General features: G+C 49.1%; 1 protein-coding gene across 1 annotated transcript in view; it reads left to right on the forward strand.

Annotated features, from left to right (window-relative positions):
* The first annotated feature begins 520 nt into the window (after positions 1-520).
* The window catches only part of agpat2 (1-acylglycerol-3-phosphate O-acyltransferase 2 (lysophosphatidic acid acyltransferase, beta)), a 72453-nt gene continuing 52997 nt past the window's right edge, over positions 521-19976 (forward strand). The window contains exon 1 of the mRNA XM_060841689.1: positions 521-935. Within this exon, the coding sequence (XP_060697672.1) occupies positions 760-935 (176 nt within the window). The 5' untranslated portion in view covers positions 521-759. The remainder of the gene's footprint in view (positions 936-19976) is intronic.

Genomic DNA, 19976 nt, shown 5'->3' on the forward strand with positions numbered 1-19976 from the left:
ACCCCTCACTTGCACCTACCTATCACCTTCCCAGCTACCTTCCCCCCCAGCCTCACCCCAACAACCTCCTATTTATCTCTTAGCACCCTTGCCCCCTATTCCGAATGAAGGGTTTATGCCCAAAACATTGACCCTCCTGCCCCTCAGATGCTGCCTGACCTGCTGTGTTGTTCCAGCAGTACACTCCTCACTATCTCCTGATGTGAAGGAGCCAGGGGTGGGCTGGGGTACAGGGTGTGGTGCTGGAAAAGCACAGCGGGTCAGGGGGCATCCGAGGGCCTGGGGAATCCAAATTTCAGGCAAAAGCCCTTCATCAGGAATGGCCAAGTTAAAAACCACACGACACCAGGTTATAGTCCGACAGGTTCATGCGGAAGAACGAGCTTTTAGAGCGCAGCGCCTTCATCACGTGGTTGGTCTATTACCTTGGGTTGTCTGATCTTAAACTAACGCACCACCGCAGACCACGTGACCCAACCCTGCCGTTAGGCCCCGCCCCTGACCGTTAGCGCGGTCTGCGCATGTGTGTTTGTCGACGTCTCCCGGAAACAGCACAATCCGCGCGAGAGGCTCCAACCCCCGGGACAGGCCCCGGCCCCGGCCCCAGCCCCAGCCTCGAAACCGAAACCCCCGGGACAGGCCCCGGCCTCGAAACCGAAACCCCCCGGGACAGGCCCCGACACCGAGCCTCCGCTGCTCCTGAGAGAGGCCCAGGCCGCGGGCTCCGGGAGACGGTTAGTCCCGCCGTGGGCCGAGGCCATGGCCCCGCTGTGGTTCCTGTTGCCGATCCCGCTGCTGCTGCCGCTGCTGTGGTTGCTGAGCTCCGGCTTCCGTTATTACTGTAAAATGGGATTTTATTATTCCTGGATCATGGCGCTCGCTGTCCCGGTCATCCCACTCTGTCTGTTTCGGGGCCGCGACGTGGAGAACATGAAGTGAGTGGGGGAAGGGAGGGTTTGGATATGGCTACTGCCCCACCCCCCACCACCATCTCCCGATCCCCACCCCCCACCACCATCCCCCCACCACCATCTCCCCATCCCCACCCCCCACCACCATCTCCCCATCCCCACCCCCCACCACCATCTCCCCATCCCCACCCCCCACCACCATCTCCCGATCCCCACCCCCACCCCCATCTCCATCTCCCCACCCCCACCTCCCACCACCATCTCCCCACCCCCCACCTCCCCACCCCCCACCACCATCTCCTCACCCTCACCCCTGCCACCATCTCTCACCCCCCCGCCACCATCTCCCCACCACCATCTCCCCACCCCCCCACCACCATCTCCCCACCCCCCACCGCCATCTCCCCACTCTCACCCCCACCCCCCCACCACCATCTCCCCACCACCATCTCCCCACCCCCCACCACCATCTCCCCACTCCCACCTCCTCACCCTCACCCCCCGCCACCATCTCCCCACCACCATCTCCCCACCCCCCACCATCTCCCCACCCTCACCCCCCACCACCATCTCCCCACCCTCACCCCCCACCACCATCTCCTCACCCCCCACCACCATCTCCCCACCCCCCACCACCATCTCCCCACCCCCACCCCCCACCACCATCTCCCCACCCCCACCCCCCACCACCATCTCCCCACCCCTCAACACCATCTCCCCACCCCCCAGCACCATCTCCCCACTCCCCAGCACCATCTCCCCACTCCCGCCTCCATCTCCCCACCCTCACCCCCCACCACCATCTCCCCACCCCCTCCTCCATCTCCCCACCCCCACCCCCATCTCCATCTCCCCACCCCCACCTCCCACCACCATCTCCCCACCCCCCACCTCCCCACCCCCCACCACCATCTCCTCACCCTCACCCCTGCCACCATCTCTCACCCCCCCGCCACCATCTCCCCACCACCATCTCCCCAGCCCCCACCACCATCTCCCCACCCCCCCACCACCATCTCCCCACCCCCCACCGCCATCTCCCCACTCCCACCCCCACCCCCCCACCACCATCTCCCCACCACCATCTCCCCACCCCCCACCACCATCTCCCCACTCCCACCTCCTCACCCTCACCCCCCGCCACCATCTCCCCACCACCATCTCCCCACCCCCCACCATCTCCCCACCCTCACCCCCCACCACCATCTCCTCACCCCCCACCACCATCTCCCCACCCCCCACCACCATCTCCCCACCCCCACCCCCCACCACCATCTCCCCACCCCCACCCCCCACCACCATCTCCCCACCCCTCAACACCATCTCCCCACCCCCCAGCACCATCTCCCCACTCCCCAGCACCATCTCCCCACTCCCGCCTCCATCTCCCCACCCTCACCCCCCACCACCATCTCCTCACCCCCCACCACCATCTCCTCACCCCCCACCACCATCTCCTCACCCCCCACCACCATCTCCTCACCCCCCACCACCATCTCCCCACCCCCTCCTCCATCTCCCCACCCCCACCCCCATCTCCATCTCCCCACCCCCACCTCCCACCACCATCTCCCCACCCCCCCACCACCATCTCCCCACCCCCCCACACCATCTCCCCACTCCCACCTCCATCTCCCCACCCTCACCCCGCATCACCATCTCCCCCCACCACCATCTCCCCGCCCCTGCCCCCACCGCCACCATCTCCCCGCCCCTGCCCCCACCGCCACCATCTCCCCACCCCTGCCCCCACCGCCACCATCTCCCCACCCACCCCACCACCGCCACCATCTCCTCTCCACCCCCCCACCATCTTCCCACCCCCTGGCCACCACCCCCCCCAATTCCCCACCATCTTCCCACCCCCAACCACCATCTCTCCACCCCCACCTCTCGCCCCCACCTCCCCAACTCCTGTTCTTTGCACCGAGAAGGTCTCTTTCCCTCCCTTGCCTCCCCCTATCCCCACCTTGTGGGAGCTGGGATGGTCAGTTATTGCTGATTAATGTTTAGTAATGTGTTGTGTAAATTGTACCTCCTGTGAGTCTTGCATAATCTCATTGATATTTCATTTTGTTTTACTGTGCTGACATATTTGGCCAGTACTGGAAATCCAGCTGTTTATTTGACTGTTAAAGGTGGTGGGTACGTTTGCTGACATCAGAGCATTTATGCCAAGGCATGTGTTGTACCCATCCAAACAGTTTTGTGGAGATGCAGGTCAGACGGGGTGATCCAAAAGTGGCAGCGTGGAAGAAGGGAGATTGGGCCAAAGTGTTTTCTGCTTGCTGGGCCTCCTGGCCCCCACGTGCTGCTGCCCCAAATCGAGCTTACATGTGCTTCCTTGTGCATGTAAACCCTGCCACTGAGTGATTGCTGATTTAAAATTAGATTCCTACAGTGTGGACACAGGGTCTTCAGCCCCGCAAGTCCCTGCTAACCCTCCGAAGAGTAACCATCCAGACCCATTTCCCTCTGACTAATGCACCTTTCACTATGGGCAATTTAGCATGACCAATTCACCTGACTTGCACATCTTTGGACTGTGGGATGAAGCCCACAGAGACGTGGGGAGAACGTGCAAACTGCACACAGTCAGTCACCCAAGGCAGGGATCAAACCCAGTGAGGCAACAGTGCTAACCACTGAGCCACCGTGCCGCCCCAAAGTCCAGCTCTTCCAGACTGTTCTCCACATTGAATGCAGCAAGGATTTTAAATTGTTTAAAATCTGATTGAAGATTTGTAGCTCGGGTTGGAGTTTGGGGATGAATGCCATGCTTCTAGGAATTCTCTGGCTGTTCTCTGTCTGGCTTGTCCTATGATAGTGGTGTTTTCCCAGTCAAATTCATGTTGCTGGTTGTCTGAGTGTATGGCTACTAGAGATAGCTGGTCGTGTCGTTTTGTGTTTGGGTTGGATTTGTGGTATGGCTGTATGTTCTAACCTTTGCATAACTGCCTCTGCTATGAGTCCCGAGATTGGTGATCCCATGGGTGTTCTGTTGATTTGTACTATGGAACGAGGACATGCCACAACCAAAAGGACTAGCCAGTCTACCATACGTCAGGAGCGTCTCAGAACTGACAGCCAGACTACTGCGACCCTTAGGACTCATAACAGCACACAAGCCAACATCCACGCTCAGACAACAACTCACTAGAACAAAGGACCCAATACCCAGCATGAGCCAAACTAACGTAGTTTACAAAATACCATGCAAGGACTGCACAAAACACTATATAGGACAAACAGGAAGACAGCTAACAATCCGCATCCATGAACATCAGCTAGCCACAAAACGACACGACCAGCTATCCCTAGTAGCCATACACTCAGACAACCAGCAACATGAATTTGACTGGGAAAACACCACTATCATAGGACAAGCCAGACAGAGAACAGCCAGAGAATTCCTAGAAGCATGGCATTCATCCCCAAACTCCATCAACAGACACACATTGACCTGGACACCATATACAAACCACTACAGCTGAAACTGACACCCGGAAACGGCAAGAACATCCATCAACAGACACATCGACCTGGACCCCACATACAAATCACTGCAGCTGAAACTGACACCCGGAAGCAGCAAGAACAAACCACTATAAATACCGGAAGAAACATCAAAGCAGCGCTTCACACGAGGCTCCAACAGCACTGATGATGTTCCCTAGCCAGGGAACGAAACGTTTGCAGCAAAAACTTCCAGCTCGGCGAGCAGAACCACAACGATTTTAAATTGATTTTGTTGCTTTGAAAAACAAGATCAGAAACAGCATGAAGATCTAGGAAATGCAAAGCAAAGCTACTTTGACCTGCCTTAGTGAATGGTGGGGTTGGTGTGAAGGCATCCACCCACAGACCTATGGGTGCAGGTGCATTGTTCCTTGAAAGTAGAATCACAGGTAGACAGGGTGGTGAAGAAGGTGTTGCTTGCCTTCCTCGGTCCAACCTTTGAATATAAGAGTTGGGATGTCATGTTGTGGCTGTTCAGGACATTGGTGAGGCAATTATTACAACTTTGGTTACCCTTCTGTAGGAAAGATGTTGCTAAACTTGTGATGGTTCAGAAAAGATTTGCAAGGATGTTGCCAGGACGGGAGGTTTAAGCTAAAGGGAGAGGCTGAAAAGGATGGGGTTTTTCCCCCTGGAATGTGGGAGACTGAGGGGTGACCTTAGAGGTTTACAAGATCATAAGGGGCATGGATAGGGTACATAGTCAAGTCCTTTTCCTGGTTTGGGGGAAGTCGAGAACAAGAGGGCATAGGTTTAAGGTAAGAGGGGAAAAACTTAAAAAGGATCTATGAGGCAACTTTCACATGCAAGGGGTGGTGCGAGTATTGATTGAGCTGCCAAAGGAAGTAGAGGAAGCAGATATAATTACAACATTTAAAAGGCATCTGGATGGGTATAGGAATGTTTTAAAGGAATATGGGACAAATACTGGCAAACGGAGATTAGTATGGAGCATGCTAGGACATTTTGAGATCAAGAAAGAAGCAGTGTTAGATCTCTTGAAGAACATTAAGATGGATAAGTCCCCAGGGCTTCATGGTATCTACCCCAGATTATTAAGAATGAAGATTGCTTGGGTCTTGACCAAGATCTTTGTATCCTTGCTAGCCTTTGGAGAGGGCCTGGAAGTCTGGCGAGTTAGCTAATATTGTTCTGTTCAAGAAGGGAAATAAGGATAATCCAGGAAACTATAGGCCTGTGAGTCTCACTTCAGTCGTAGGGAAGCTATTGCAGCGAATTATTAGTGATAGGATTTATACGCATTTGGAAAGGTTTGGCCTAATTAGGAACAGTCAGCGTGACTTTATGTGGGGAATATTATGTCTTACTCGTTTGATTAAATCTTTCAAGCTGGTGACAAAGGTGATCAATAAGGGTACAGCAGCGAATGTTGTTTACATGGATTTTAGTAAGGCTTTCAACAATGTTCCTCATGGTAAGCTCACCGAGAAGATTAAGATGCATAGGACCCATGGTGACTTGGCTGTTTGGATTCAGAATTGGCTTGCCCATGGAAGGCAGAGAGGAGTGGTAGAAGAATGGTACTTTTTGGCAGGAGGTCCATGACTAGTGGTGTTCCGCAGGGATCGGTTCTTGGACCTCTGCTGCTTAAGATATACTTAAATGACCTGGATGAAAGCATAGATGGGTTATGTAGTAAGTTTGCAGCTGATAAAAAGATCGGTGGAGTTGTGGATAGTGTAAAAAGTTGTCAAAGGATACAATGGAATATAGATCAGTTGCAGATGTGAGCAGAGAAATGGCAGATGGAGTTTAATCCAGGCAAGTATGAGATGCTGCACTTTGGGAGATTGTGTTAAGGAAAAGTATCTAGTTAATGGCAGGGCACTGCATAGCATCGATGTGCGGAGGAATTTTGCAGTTCCATGCCACGCAGGCAGACAGAGTGGTAAAGAAGGCAAATTGCATACTTGCCTTTATTGTTTCGTGCATTGAATACAAGAGTCAGGATGTCATGTTGCAGCTTTGTATGACACTTAAGGGTTGTTTTCTCTAGAGTAGCAATGGCTGAGGGGAGATTTGATAGAAGTTAAGAAGAGTCCATAGGACTGACTGGATTGATGTTAGAGCAAGTCAGTATAGATTTGTGCTCTACTCTTCAATGATACTGTCAGCGTCACTTTTTGTTCTTGTCTGCACTAAACCACCTCTACAACACTGGATGACTTGTTCTGCTGCCTGCTGTTGGTTGTTTGATCTGTATCTGTGCTTTTGCATTTTGTATTGTGCTTGTACATCATTCTTCTGCTCTACTTTTAACATTTCTTCAAACTTTATTGTGTTTAGTTGACTTTTCCATCCAACTAGTCTCATTGTTCTCCTGCAAAGTAAAGTGTTTTAAGAAGTTTTCCTGCATATGAGCAACTACTGTAGAGAAATGCTAGAAGCACATTACTTTGTCTTGGGTTTAGAGATAAAAACAAAAAAAGTGATTAAACGGCATACACTCTGTGTTTGAAGCTAATTCATATGTTTCCCATCCTTTAAGGCTCTTAAAAGTGCTGTATGTCTCGAATTTGTTAGCAATACTAGCAGCTTTTGGACAATCGTGCTGGTCAGTTAAGTCATGGTCCTCACCTCAAGAACATAGATCATAAGGAGTAGGCTATACAACCCCACAAGCTTTAAATGCCATTCTAGATCAGGGCCTCACACCACTTTACCTATTCCCATGAGCCTTGATTCCTCAATAGTTAAAGAATACAATGAACATAATTCAAGAATGTTAATTATCGGTGAAAGTATTAGTGTTTTAATTTAATTATCCTGAAATATTGCTGGTCACTTTTTGTTCATTCATAGGGTGAAGATGCCACTAACTAGGCCAGCATTTCTTGCTCTTTGGAAGGGTGAGCTGCTGCCTTGACCTGTTTTAATGCATGATTGAGTAGAGTGAAAGCATTCATTAGGATCTCTTCTGCAACAGAAAAGACCTATTCAAAAAAGATGGGTTTCACCTGCTTGGAAGGGGACCAAATCCTCATGGGGAGATTTGCTAGTTCTATTTTGGCAGCCTGTAAACGTTTTTAGAGGGTGAGGGCTTCCCAAGTAACAGTGAAAATAGAAAGATGAGGATTGTTCTGAATAGAAAAGAGAATGTTAATTAGAAAAGACAAGCATGTGGGTGAACTAAATAACTCTGTAGAATTAACCTGCATTTATTTCAATGCAAGAGGCCTTACAGGTAAGGCTGATGAATTCAGAGCATGCTTAGGAACATGGGACTGTGATGTCATGGCTATTAAGGAACTTCGCTGAGGGGTAGACAGGCCTAGTATCTCAAATGTTCCAAGTTTTAGATACTATGGGAAAGATGGAAAGCGAGGAGTGGGAGTGGCATTTTTGCTTAAGGAAAATATTAGAGAAGATACTTACGAGAGATCATTTAGTGAAAATATATGGGTTGAAATTAGAAATAAGAAAGGGGGATGATCATCTTGGTGGAATTGTACTGTAGGCGCCCCAATAGTCAGAGGGAAATTGAGAAGCAAGTACAGTCGATTCTATTACAACGCCAAAGTTATGTTGTGCAATCCCGAGTTATAAGGAAATCCCACGATAGCCTTGCCATTTAAACTAATGGGGTCGGAATCATGTTATAGTCAATACGGGTAAGGAAAGTTCGAATTCTGCAAATAATTCTATAAATTCTTCAGTCATGTTAAAACCAATTTGCATTGAAGAAACACGTGTCGTAGTAGAACCGACTGTATGTAGAGAGATCTCTGATATATGTAAGAATAAAAAGACTATCACAGGGGATTTTAATTTTCCAAGCATTGACTGAGACTGCCATAGTTTTAAAGGCTTGGATGGTGAAGAATTTGTTAAATGTGTTCAAGAAGATTTTCTTTCAATATGTAAATCTTCCTACAAGAGAAGAAGCAAAACTTGACCTTCTCTTCAGGTAATAAGGCAGGGCAAATGACTGAAGTGTTAGAAGTAGAACACTTTGGAACAAGTGATCCTAACAGTATTAGTTTTAAAATAGTGATGTAAAAGGGTAAGGCTATAAAAGTGCAAGTTCTTAATTGGGGTTAGGCAAATTTTAATGGCATGAAATAAGAACTTTCAAAAGCTGATTGATCAGTGCAAGACTCCTATTATGTTCCTGTTAGAGTGAAGGGTCAGGCTTTAAGTGTAAATGGATGAATAAAGATATTGAGGTTCTAGTCAAGAGTAAAAAAAAATCATATATTAGATGTAGACAACTGGCAACAACTGAATCTCAGAATATAAAGTGTAGGAGCATTCTTAAGGAAATCAGGAAGGCAAAGAGACAACTTGAGAGAGGTTTGACGGATAAGGTTAATGATAATCCAAAAGATCTTACAAATACATTCAGAGCGAGACAGCAACCAGACAGAGAGTATGACTCCTTAATGATCAACGCGGTCATATTTGTTGAATCTCCGGAGATGGGAAGGTTATTTAACGAACATTTTGTGTTGGTTTTTACTGTGGAGAATGTCGTAGAGATTGGAGAACTTGGGGAAATAAACATTGATGTTTTCCTTTTCAGTAACGTGAACTATTTTTAAGTGCTGGAGGCCTTAGAAAGCATAAAGGTAGATAAATCTCCAGGACCTGATCAAGTGTATCCCAGGATATTGTGGGATATTAGGAAGAAATTTAGAGGACACTGAGCAAAGATATTTGTATAATCTAAAACCAGCTGGTGAGGACTCGTGTTATGGACCAGACCAGACTGCCTCCAAATATTTTAAGAAGGTAGCCTAGACCCTAACCTTTTCTTATTTTAAAGATAAATGTGAAGTGCCATGTTCCAGATGTGATGCGACTGGTCAAACTATTCTATATGAAGCAAAATGCATATTACCTAAACACTGCAGTTAAAATACAAGGAAAAGAAAGAAGTTAGAATAACTTAACGATTAGAAAACTTAACCAAATAATAGATACAGTACCTATTACTAATTAAGTTGGCAGATACGATCAAGGAAAACCCTAAAGCTTTATATATCAGGAATAAAAGAATGATTAGAGTAAGATTAGGGCCAGCTGAAAATGTGTTGCTGGTTAAAGCACAGCAGGTTAGGCAGCATCCAAGGAACAGGAAATTCGACGTTTCGGGCATAAGCCCTTCATCAGAAATGAGAGAGAGTAGCCAAGCAGGCTAAGATAAAAGGTAGGGAGGAGGGACTTGGGGGAGGGGCGATGGAGGTGGGATAGATGGAAGGAGGTCAAGGTGAGGGTGATAGGCCGGAGTGGGGTGGGGGCGGAGAGGTCAGGAAGAAGATTGCAGGTTAGGAGGGCAGTGCTGAGTTGAGGGAACCGACTGAGACAAGGTGGGGGGGGGGGGGGGGGAAATGAGGAAACTGGAGAAATCTGAGTTCATTCCTTGTGGTTGGAGGGTTCCCAGGCGGAAGATGGTGTTATGTTCTGCCGGTGGAGGAGTCCAAGGACCTGCATGTCCTCGGTGGAGTGGGAGGGAGAGTTAAAGTGTTGAGCCACGGGGTGGTTGGGTTGATTGGTCCCTGCGTCCCAGAGGTGTTCTCTGAAGCGTTCCGCAAGTAAGCGGCCCGTCTCCCCAATATAGAGGAGGCCACATCAGGTGCAGCGGATGCAATAGATGATGTGTGTGGAGGTACGGGTGAACTTGTGGCGGATATGGAAGGATCCCTTGGGGCCTTGGAGGGAAGTGAGGGAGGAGGTGTGGGCGCAAGTTTTACATTTCCTGCGGTTGCAAGGGAAGGTGCCGGGAATGGAGGTTGGGTTGGTGGGGGGTGTGGACCTGACGAGGGAGTCATGAAGGGAGTGGTCTTTGCGGAACACTGATAGGGGAGGGGAGGGAAATATGTCCCTGGTGGTGGGATCCGTTTGGAGGTGGCGGAAATGACGGTGGATGATACGTTGTATACAGAGGTTGGTGGGGTGGTAGGTGAGAACCAGTGGGGTTCTGTCTTGGTGGCAGTTGGAGGGGCAGGGCTCAAGGGCGGAGGAGCGGGAAGTGGAGGAGATGCGGTGGAGGGCATCGTCGTTCACGTCTGGGGGGAATCTGCGGTCCTTGAAGAAGGAGGCCATCTGGGCTGTGCAGTGTTGGAACTGGTCCTCCTGGGAGCAAATGCGACAGAGACGAAGGAATTGGGAATATGGGATGGCGTTTTTACAGGGAGCAGGGTGGGAGGTGGTGTAGTCCAAGTAGCTGTGGGAGTCAGTCGGTTTATAGTAGATGTCTGTGTTGAGTCGGTCGCCCGAGATAGAAATGGAAAGGTTTAGGAAGGGGAGGAAGGAGTCTGAGACAGTCCAGGTGAATTTGAGGTTGGGATGGAAGGTGTTAGTAAAGTTGATGAACTGTTCAACCTCCTCGTGGGAGCACGAGTCAGCGCCGATACAGTCATCGATGTAGCGGAGGAAAAGGTGGGGGGTGGTGCCAGTGTAGTTGCGGAAGATGGACTGTTCCACATATCCTACGAAGAGACAGGCATAGCTGGGGCCCATGCGGGTGCCCATGGCAACTCCTTTAGTGTGGAGGAAGTGGGAGGATTGAAGAGAGAAGTTATTCAGGGTGAGGACCAGTTCAGTCAGTCGAAGGAGGGTGTCAGTGGAAGGGTACTGGTTGGTGCGGTGGGAAAGGAAGAAGCGGAGGGCTTTGAGTCCTTCGTGATGGGGGATGGAGGTGTACAGGGACTGGATGTCCATCGTGAAAATAAGGCATTGGGGACCGGGGAAGCGCAAATCCTGGAGGAGGTGGAGGGCGTGGGTGGTGTCCTGAACGTAGGTGGGGAGTTCTTGGACTAAAGGGGACAGAACCGTGTCGAGGTATTGGGAGATGAGTTCGGTGGGGCAGGAGCAGGCTGAGACAATGGGTCGGCCGGGGCAGTCAGGTTTGTGGATTTTGGGCAGGAGGTAGAAAAGGGCGGTGCGGGGTTGTGGGACTATGAGGTTGGAGGCGGTGGATGGGAGATCCCCGAGGTGATGAGGTTATGGATGGTCTGGGAGATGCCCGGACCAATCAACCCAACCACCCCGTGGCTCAACACTTTAACTCTCCCTCCCACTCCACCGAGGACATATAGGTCCTTGGACTCCTCCACCGGCAGAACATAACAACACGACGGCTGGAGGAGGAGCGCCTCATCTTGCGCCTGGGAACCCTCCAACCACAAGGAATGAACTCAGATTTCTCCAGTTTCCTCATTCCACCCCCCCCCCCCCCCCCCCCCCACCTTGTCTCAGTCGGTTCCCTCAACTCAGCACTGCCCTCCTAACCTGCAATCTTCTTCCTGACCTCTCCGGCCTATCACCCTCACCTTGACCTCCTTCCACCTATCAATATCCATCGCCCCTCCCACAAGTCCCTCCGCCCTACCTCTTATCTTAGCCTGCTTGGCACACTCTCCTCATTCCTGATGAAGGGCTTATGCCCGAAACGTCAAATTTCCTGTTCCTTGGATGCTACCTAACCTGCTGTGCTTTAACCAGCAACACATTTTCAGCTGTGATCTCCAGCATCTGCAGACCTCATTTTTTACCCTAAGATTAGGGCCAGTCAAGGATAGTAGTGGGAAGTTGTGCATGGAGTCCAAGAAGATTGGGGAAGCACTAAATGAATGTTCTTCATCAGTATTCACAATGGAAAAAGACAATGTTGTTGAGAATACTGAGATACAGGCTACTAGACTAGACAGGATTGCAGTTCACAAGGATGAGGTGTTGGCAGTTCTGGGAAGTGTGAAAATAGGTAAGTCCCCTGGGCCGGATAGGATTTGTCCTAGAATTCTCTGGGGTGCAGAGAGGCAGATTTCAGAGCCTTTGGCTTTGATCTTTGTCGTCATTGTCTACAGGAATAGTGCCAGAATAGTGTCCCCTTGTTCAAGAAGGGGAGTAGAGACAACCCTTGTAATTATAGACCAGTGAGCCTTCCTTCGTTGTGGGTAAAGTATTGGAAAAGGTTAGAAGAGAAAGGATTGATGATGATCCAGAGAGGAGTACAAAGTTAAAAATCACACAACACTAGGTTGTAGTCTAGGTGATGAAGGAGCATCGCTCCGAAAGCTAGTGTGCTTCCCATTAAACCTGTTGGACTATAACCTGGTGTTGTGTGATTTTTAACTTTGTACACTCCAGTTCCAACACCGGCATCTCCAAATCATGACTACTAGAGAGGAGTAAGTTGATTAGGGATAGTCAACATGGTTTTGTCAAGGGTGAGTTGTGCCTAAGAAACTGAGTTCTTTAAGAACGTGCAAAGAGATGGATGAGGATAAAATGGTTGATGTGTATGTAGATTTCAGTAAGGCGTTTGATAAGATTCCCCATGGTAGGCTGTTGTACAAAATATGGAGGCATGGGGGGTGATTCAGTAGTTTGGATCAGAAATTGGCTAGCTGAAAGAAGACAGAGGGTGGTGGTTGATGAGAAATGTTCACCCTGGAGTTCAGTTACTAGTGGTGTACCACAAGGATCTGTTTTGGAGCCACTGCTGTTTGTCATTGTTATAAATGACTTGGATGAGGGTGTAGAAGGAGGAGTTGGTAAATTTGCGGATGACGCTAAGGTCAGTGGTGTGGTGGATAGTGCAGAAGGATGTTACAGGTTACAGAGGGAAGTAGAGAAGCAGGAGAGCTGGGTTAAGAGGTGGCAAGTGGAGTTTAATGTGGGAAAAGTGTGAGGTGATTCACTTTGAAAGGAGTAACAGGAATAGAGTACTGGGCTACTGGTAAGATTCTTGGTAGTATAGATGAGTAGAGAGATCTTGATGTCCATGTACATAGATCCCTGAAAGTTGGCACCCAGGTTGATACGGTTGTTAAGAAGACATACGGTGTGTTAGGTTTTATTGGTAGAGGGATTGGGTTTCGGAGCCATGAGGTCATGCTGCAGCTGTAGACAACTCGAGTGCGACTGCACTTGGAGTATTACATATAGTTCTGGTGACCGCATTATAGGAAGGATGTGGTAGCGTTGGAAAGGGTTCAGAGGAAGGTTACTAGAATGCTGCCTGGTACGGTGGGAAGGTCTTATGACGAAAGGCTGAGGGATGTGAGGCTGTTTTCATGAGAGAGAAGAAAGTTGAGAGGTGACTTAATTGAGACATCATCAGAGGGTTAGACAGGGTGGACAGTGAGAGCCTTTTCCCTCGGACGGTGATGGGCGACATAGCTTTAAATTGAGGGGTGGTAGATCCAGAGCAGATGTCAGAGGCAGTTTCTTTACTCAGTAGGGGCGTGGAATGCCCTGCCTGCAACAGTAGTAGATTTGCCAACTTTAAGGGCATTTAAATGATTTTTGGATAAACACATGGATGTAAATGGAATAGTGTAGGGTAGATAGGCTTCAGATTGGTTTCACAGAGCGGCATAACATGGAGGGCCGAAGGGCTGTACTGCGCTGTACTATTCTATGTTAACTGTCCCTATATAGTAACATCCCATAAACATTCCTTGGCTAAAAGGCAAATTCAGACACAGATTCTTACATGCAGTTTTCCAATCCAGGAAGAAAGAAAATCAAGAGAACATTCAGTGTAACAGCCAAGAGGTATTCATTGAAGCTTCCAACTCTTTTGAGACCTCCAAACAGTAGCTGAGCTACTGAAAAAAAAAAGCCCTTCCTGATGAAGGGCTTATGCCCGAAATGTCGAATTTCCTGTTCCTTGGATGCTGCCTGACCTGCTGTGCTTTTCCAGCAACACATTTTCAGCTACTGAAAAAAAACCAAAGTCCAGTAATCTGGATCTGAGAGAGCTGGCCACACTGTTTCCATTGTTCCAACTTTACAAAAAAACCATAAAGGCCTTGCAAGTTATTTACTTAAATCATTTTCAAGTACCCAGTTTGGCAGCTATTCCTTAAACCTCTCTTTAAAAGGTTATTTTGTCCTGGATTTTGTTTTTGAAGTGACAGCATCATCACACTGACGGGTGTCTAATGTTGTGCTTTTGTTTAAGAAAGGCTGTAATGGAGAAGCCTGGAAAGCCTAAAAGTTAAAGGGGAGGACCTCAAAAGTAGTGATCTTGGGATTACTACCAGTGCCACATGCTAGCCAGTGTAGAAATGAAAAAATAGGCAGGATTAACACGTGGCTTGAGCGATCATGTAGGAGGGAGGGGTTCAGGTTTGTTGGACATTGGGACCTGTTCTGGGAAAGGTGGGACTATTTCAAAAGGGACAGTCTACATCTGAACCAGACCGGAACCAATGTCCTTGGGGGAGTTTTTGCTACTGCTGTTGGGGAGGTTTTAAACTAATGTGGCAGAGGACTGGGAACCAGAAGAGAAAACAATTAGGCAGCGAGGTGGAGACTGTAAGAATCATGAAGATAGCATTAATAAAGGGAAGAATAGGCAGAGAACAGATGAGCACAAAAGAACTGGTGGCCTGAAACGCATCTATTTTAATGCAAGGAGTATAGTGTGTAAGGCAGATGAACTTAGGGCTTAGATTGGTGCCTGGGAGTATGACATTGCCATCACGGAGGTTGAAGGAAGGGCATGATGATTGGCAGCTAAATGTTCATAGGGAGGGAAGTAAAAGAGGGGGTGGAGTTCCATTGCTGGTTACGGACGATATCACGGCTTGGGTAGTGAGGCATTATGGGTGGAGCTGAGAAATCGGAAGGGTGCAATCACATTGTTGAGGCTGTATTACAGACGTCCCAACAGTGAGCGTGAGGTAGAAGAACAAATAGGTAAACAGATTATGAATAAATGTAGTGGTGATGGGAGATTTTAATTTTCCCAACATTGACTGGGATACACTTAGTGTCAGAGGTCTGGATGGAGTAGAATTTGTACGAAGCGTCCAGGAGAATTTTCCAGAGCAGTATGTCAATAGTCCGATGAGGGAAGGGGCCATATTGGACCTGGTACTGGGGAATGAACCAGGACAAGTGGTAGAAGTTGCTGTGGGGGATTTCTTTGGGAACTGTGACCACAATTCTGTAAGTTTTTGAATACTCGTAGACAAAGAAGAAAGTGGTCCTAAGGGAAGAGTACTAAACTGGGCCAAGGCCAATTATATCAAAATTAGGCAGGAACTGGGAAATGTGGATTGGATACAGCTATTTGGAGGAAAGTCCACATTTGAGATGTGGGAGGCTTATGAAGATAGGTTAATGGGAGTGCAGGATAGGCATGTTCCGTTGAAGGCAAAGAATTGGAAGGGCAAGATTCATGAACCGTGGATGACAGGAGAAATTGTACGACTAGCCAAGAGGAAAAGGGAAGCGTACATAAGGCCTAGGCAGCTAAGAACAGAATGGGCCCTGGAGGAATATTGGAAAAGTAGGACAAGTCTTAAACAAGGAAACAAGTGGGCTAAAAGGGATCATGAAATAGCTTTAGCAAGCAGAATTAAGGAATCCCAAAGCATTTTATTCTTATAAGCAGGTGGGTAACTAGAGAAAGGATTGGTCCACTAAAAGATAATGAAGGAAGGTTGTGTGTCGAACCTGAGAGAATGGGTGAGATTCTGAATGATTACTTTGCGTCACTGTTTGCTGAGGAGAGGAACGTGATGAATCTTGAGATTAGAGACAGAAGTTTGATTGGTCTGGACCACATAGGCATAAGTAGGGAAGATGTGTTGGGTATGCTAGAGGTTAAGGTGGACAAATCCCCAGGACCTGATGGGATCTATCCCAGGTTACTGAGGGAGGCGAGAGAGGAAATAGCTGGGGCCCTGACAGATATCTTTGTGGCAATGTTAAATACAGGTGAGTTGCCGGAGGACTGGAAGGTTGCTCATGTTGTTCCCCTGTACAAGAAGGGTAGTAGGGATATTCTGGGTAACTAGAGACCAGTGAGCCTGACGTCAGTGGTGGGGAAGTTGTTGGAGAGGGTACTGAGGGATAGGATCTATTTATATTTAGAAAAGAATGAGCTTATCAGTGATAGGCAACATGGTTTTGGGCGGGGGGGGGGGGGAGCGGGGGGAGATCGTGCCTTACCAACTTAACAGAGTTCTTTGAGGAAGTGACCAAGTTGTTAGATGAAGGAAGGGCTGTTGATGTCATATACATGGACTTCAGTAAGGCGTTTGCTAAGGTTCTCCATTGTAGACTAATGGAGAAAGTGAAGTCACATGGTGTGCAGGGTGTTCTAGCTAGGTGGATAAAGAACTGGTTGAGCAACAGGAGACGGTAGTAGTTGAAGGGAGTTTCTTGAAATGGAGAATGGTGACCAGTGGTGTTCCACAGGGGTCAGTGTTGGGGCCACTGTTGTATGTGATATACATAAACGATCTAGAAGAGGGCCCTGTTGGTATGATCAGCAAGTTTGCAGATGACACCAAGATTGGTGGAGTAGCAGAAAGCTTAAGGGACTGTCAGAATAAAGGAGGATGGAGAGTTGGGCAGAAAAGTGGCAGATGGCTTTCAATCCAGACAAATGTGAGGTGATGCATTTAGGCAAGACTAATTCTAGAGGGAATATACAATGAATGGAAGAGCCTTGGGAAAAGTTTTTGGGCAGAGAGATCTGGGAGTGCAGGTCCATTGTACCCTGAAGGTTGCTACACAGGTGGGTAGAGTGGTCAAGAAGGCATATAGTATGCTTGCCTTCATTGGACAGGGTATTGAGTATAAGAGCTGGCAAGTCATGTTAAAATTGTACAAGACATTGGTTCAACCGCATTTAGAATACTGCCTACAGTTCTGGGCGCCACATTACCAAAAGGATGTGGATGCTTTGGAGAGGGTGCAGAGAAGGTTTACGAGGATGTTGCCTGGTATGGAAGGTGCTAGCTATGAAGAGAGGTTGAGTAGGTTAGGTTTATTTTCATTAGAAAAAAGGAGATTGGGGGGACCTGATTGAGGTTTACATATTCATGAGGGGTATAGACAGGGTGGATCGAAACAAGCTTTTTCCCAGGGTGAAGGATTCAATAACACAAGGTCATGCTTTCAACATGAGAGGTGGAAAGTTGAAGGGGGATACACGCGACAAGTACTTTACATAGAGGGTGGTGGGTGTTTGGAAAGCGTTGCCAGCAGAGGTACCCTCAGTGCTTGGGAGCCTCCTGTGAAGCGCTTCTGTGATGTTTCCTCTGGCATTTATAGTGATTTGTATCTGCCACTTCCGGTTGTCAGTTCCAGCTGTCCCCTGCAGTGGCCAGTATATTGGGTCCAGGTCAATGTGCTTATTGATTGAATCTGTGGATGAGTGCCATGCCTCTAGGAATTCCCTGGCTGTTCTGTTTGGCTTGTCCTATAATAGTAGTGCGAAAGGACTTTTGTATTGTACAAAATCCCATGCAAGGACTGCACAAAACACTACATAGGACAAACAGGAAGACAGCTAACGATCCGCATCCTTGAACATCAAATAGCCACGAAACGATACGACCAGCTATCCTTAGGAGCCACACACGCAGATGACAAGCAACATGAGTTCGACTGGGACAACACTACTATTATAGAGGTAAAAACAATGACTGCAGATGCTGGAAACCAGATTCTGGATTAGTGGTGCTGGAAGAGCACAGCAGTTCAGGCAGCATCCGAGGAGCAACGAAATCGACGTTTCGGGCAAAAACCTTCAGGAATAAAGGCAGAGAGCCTGAAGCGTTCCACAAGTAGGCGGCCTGTCTCCCCAATATAGAGGAGCCTGAAGGTGGAGAGATAAGTGATAGGGTGGGTAGGGAGAAAGTAGCATAGAGTAGAATAGGTGAGTGGGGAAGGGGATGAAGGTGATAGGTTGGGGGGAGGGTGGAGTGGATAGTTGGAAAAGAAGGTAGGCAGGTAAGACAAGTCATGGGGACAGTGCTGAGCTGGAAGCTTGGAACTGGGGTGAGGTGGGAGAAGGGGAAATGAGGAAAATGAGTCCACATTGATACCCTGGGATTGAAGTGTTCCGAAGCGGAAGATGAGGTGTTCTTCCTCCAGGCGTCTGGTGGTGAGGGAGTGGTGGTGAAGGAGGCCCAGCTCTGCTGTCTCTTTGGCTACGTAGAACAGTTGATCTTCCGTAATTACACCGGCATCACTCCCCACCTCTTCCTCTGCTACATTGATGACTGCATTGGCTCCACCTCATGCTCCCGCGAGGAGGTTGAGCAATTCACAACTTCACCAACACATTCCACCCTGACCTTAAATTTACCTGGACCATCTCTGACACCTCCCTCCCCTTCCTGGACCCCTCCATCTCTATTAATAACGACCAACTTGACACTGACTTTTTTTTACAAACCCACTGACACCCACAGCTACCTGGATTACACCTCTTCCCACCCTACCTCTTGCAAAAATGCATCCCATATTACCAATTCCTCCGCCTCCGCCGTATCTGCTCCCAGGAGGACCAGTTCCACCACAGAATACACCAGATGGCCTCCTCCTTTAGAGATCGCAAATTCCCTTCCCACGTGGTTAAAGATGTCCTCCAACGCATCTCGTCCACATCCCGCACCTCCGCCCTCAGACCCCACCCCTCCAACCATAACAAGGACAGAACACCCCTGGTGCTCACCTTCCACCCTACAAACCTTTGCATAAACCAAATCATCCACCGACATTTCCGCCACCTCCAAAAAGACCCCACCACCAGGGATATATTTCCCTCCCCATCCCTTTCCGCCTTCCGCAAAGACCGTTCCCTCCGTGACTACCTGGTCAGGTCCACGCCCCCCTGCAATCCACCCTCCCACCCTGGCACCTTCCCCTGCCATCGCAGGAACTGTAAAACCTGCACCCACACCACCTCCCTCACCTCTATTCAAGGCCCTAAAGGAGCCTTCCACATCCATCAAAGTTTTGCCTGCACATCCACTAATATCATTTATTGTATCCGTTGCTCCCGATGCGGTCTCCTCTACATTGGGGAGACTGGGCGCCTCCTAGCAGAGCGCTTTAGGGAACATCTCCGGGACACCTGCACCAATCAACCACACCGCCCCGTGGCCCAAAATTTCAACTCCCCCTCCCACTCTGCCGAGGACATGGAGCTCCTGGGCCTCCTTCATCACCGCTCCCTCACCACCAGACACCTGGAGAAAGAACACCTCATCTTCCGCCTCAGAACACTTCAACCCCAGGGCATCAATGTGGACTTCAACAGTTTCCTCATTTCCCCTTCCCCCATCTCACCCTAGTTCCAAAACTTCCAGCTCAGCACTGTCCCCATGACTTGTCCTACCTGCCTACCTTTTTCCACCTATCCACTCCACCGTCCCCCCATCCCCTTCATCCCCTCCCCCACTGCCTATTGTACTCTATGCTACTTTCTCCCCACCCCCAGCCTCCTCTCACTTATCTCTCCACCCTTCAGGCTCCTTTATGTTGGGGAGACAGGCTGCCTACTTGTGAAACGTTTCAGAGAACACCTCTGGGACACCCGGACCAACCACCCCGTGGCTCAACACTTCAACTCCCCCTTCCCACTCCACCAAGGACATGCAGGTCCTTGGACTCCTCCATCGCCAGACCATAGCAACACGGCGGCTGGAGGAAGAGCGCCTCATCTTCCACCTAGGAGCCCTCCAACCACAAGGGATGAACCTAGATTTCTCCAGTTTCCTCATTTTCCCCCCCCCCCCCATGTCTCACTCAAATCCCTCGAACTCA

The sequence above is a fragment of the Hemiscyllium ocellatum genome, chromosome 21 (genome assembly GCF_020745735.1).
Source record: "Hemiscyllium ocellatum isolate sHemOce1 chromosome 21, sHemOce1.pat.X.cur, whole genome shotgun sequence".
Lineage (NCBI taxonomy): Eukaryota > Metazoa > Chordata > Chondrichthyes > Orectolobiformes > Hemiscylliidae > Hemiscyllium > Hemiscyllium ocellatum.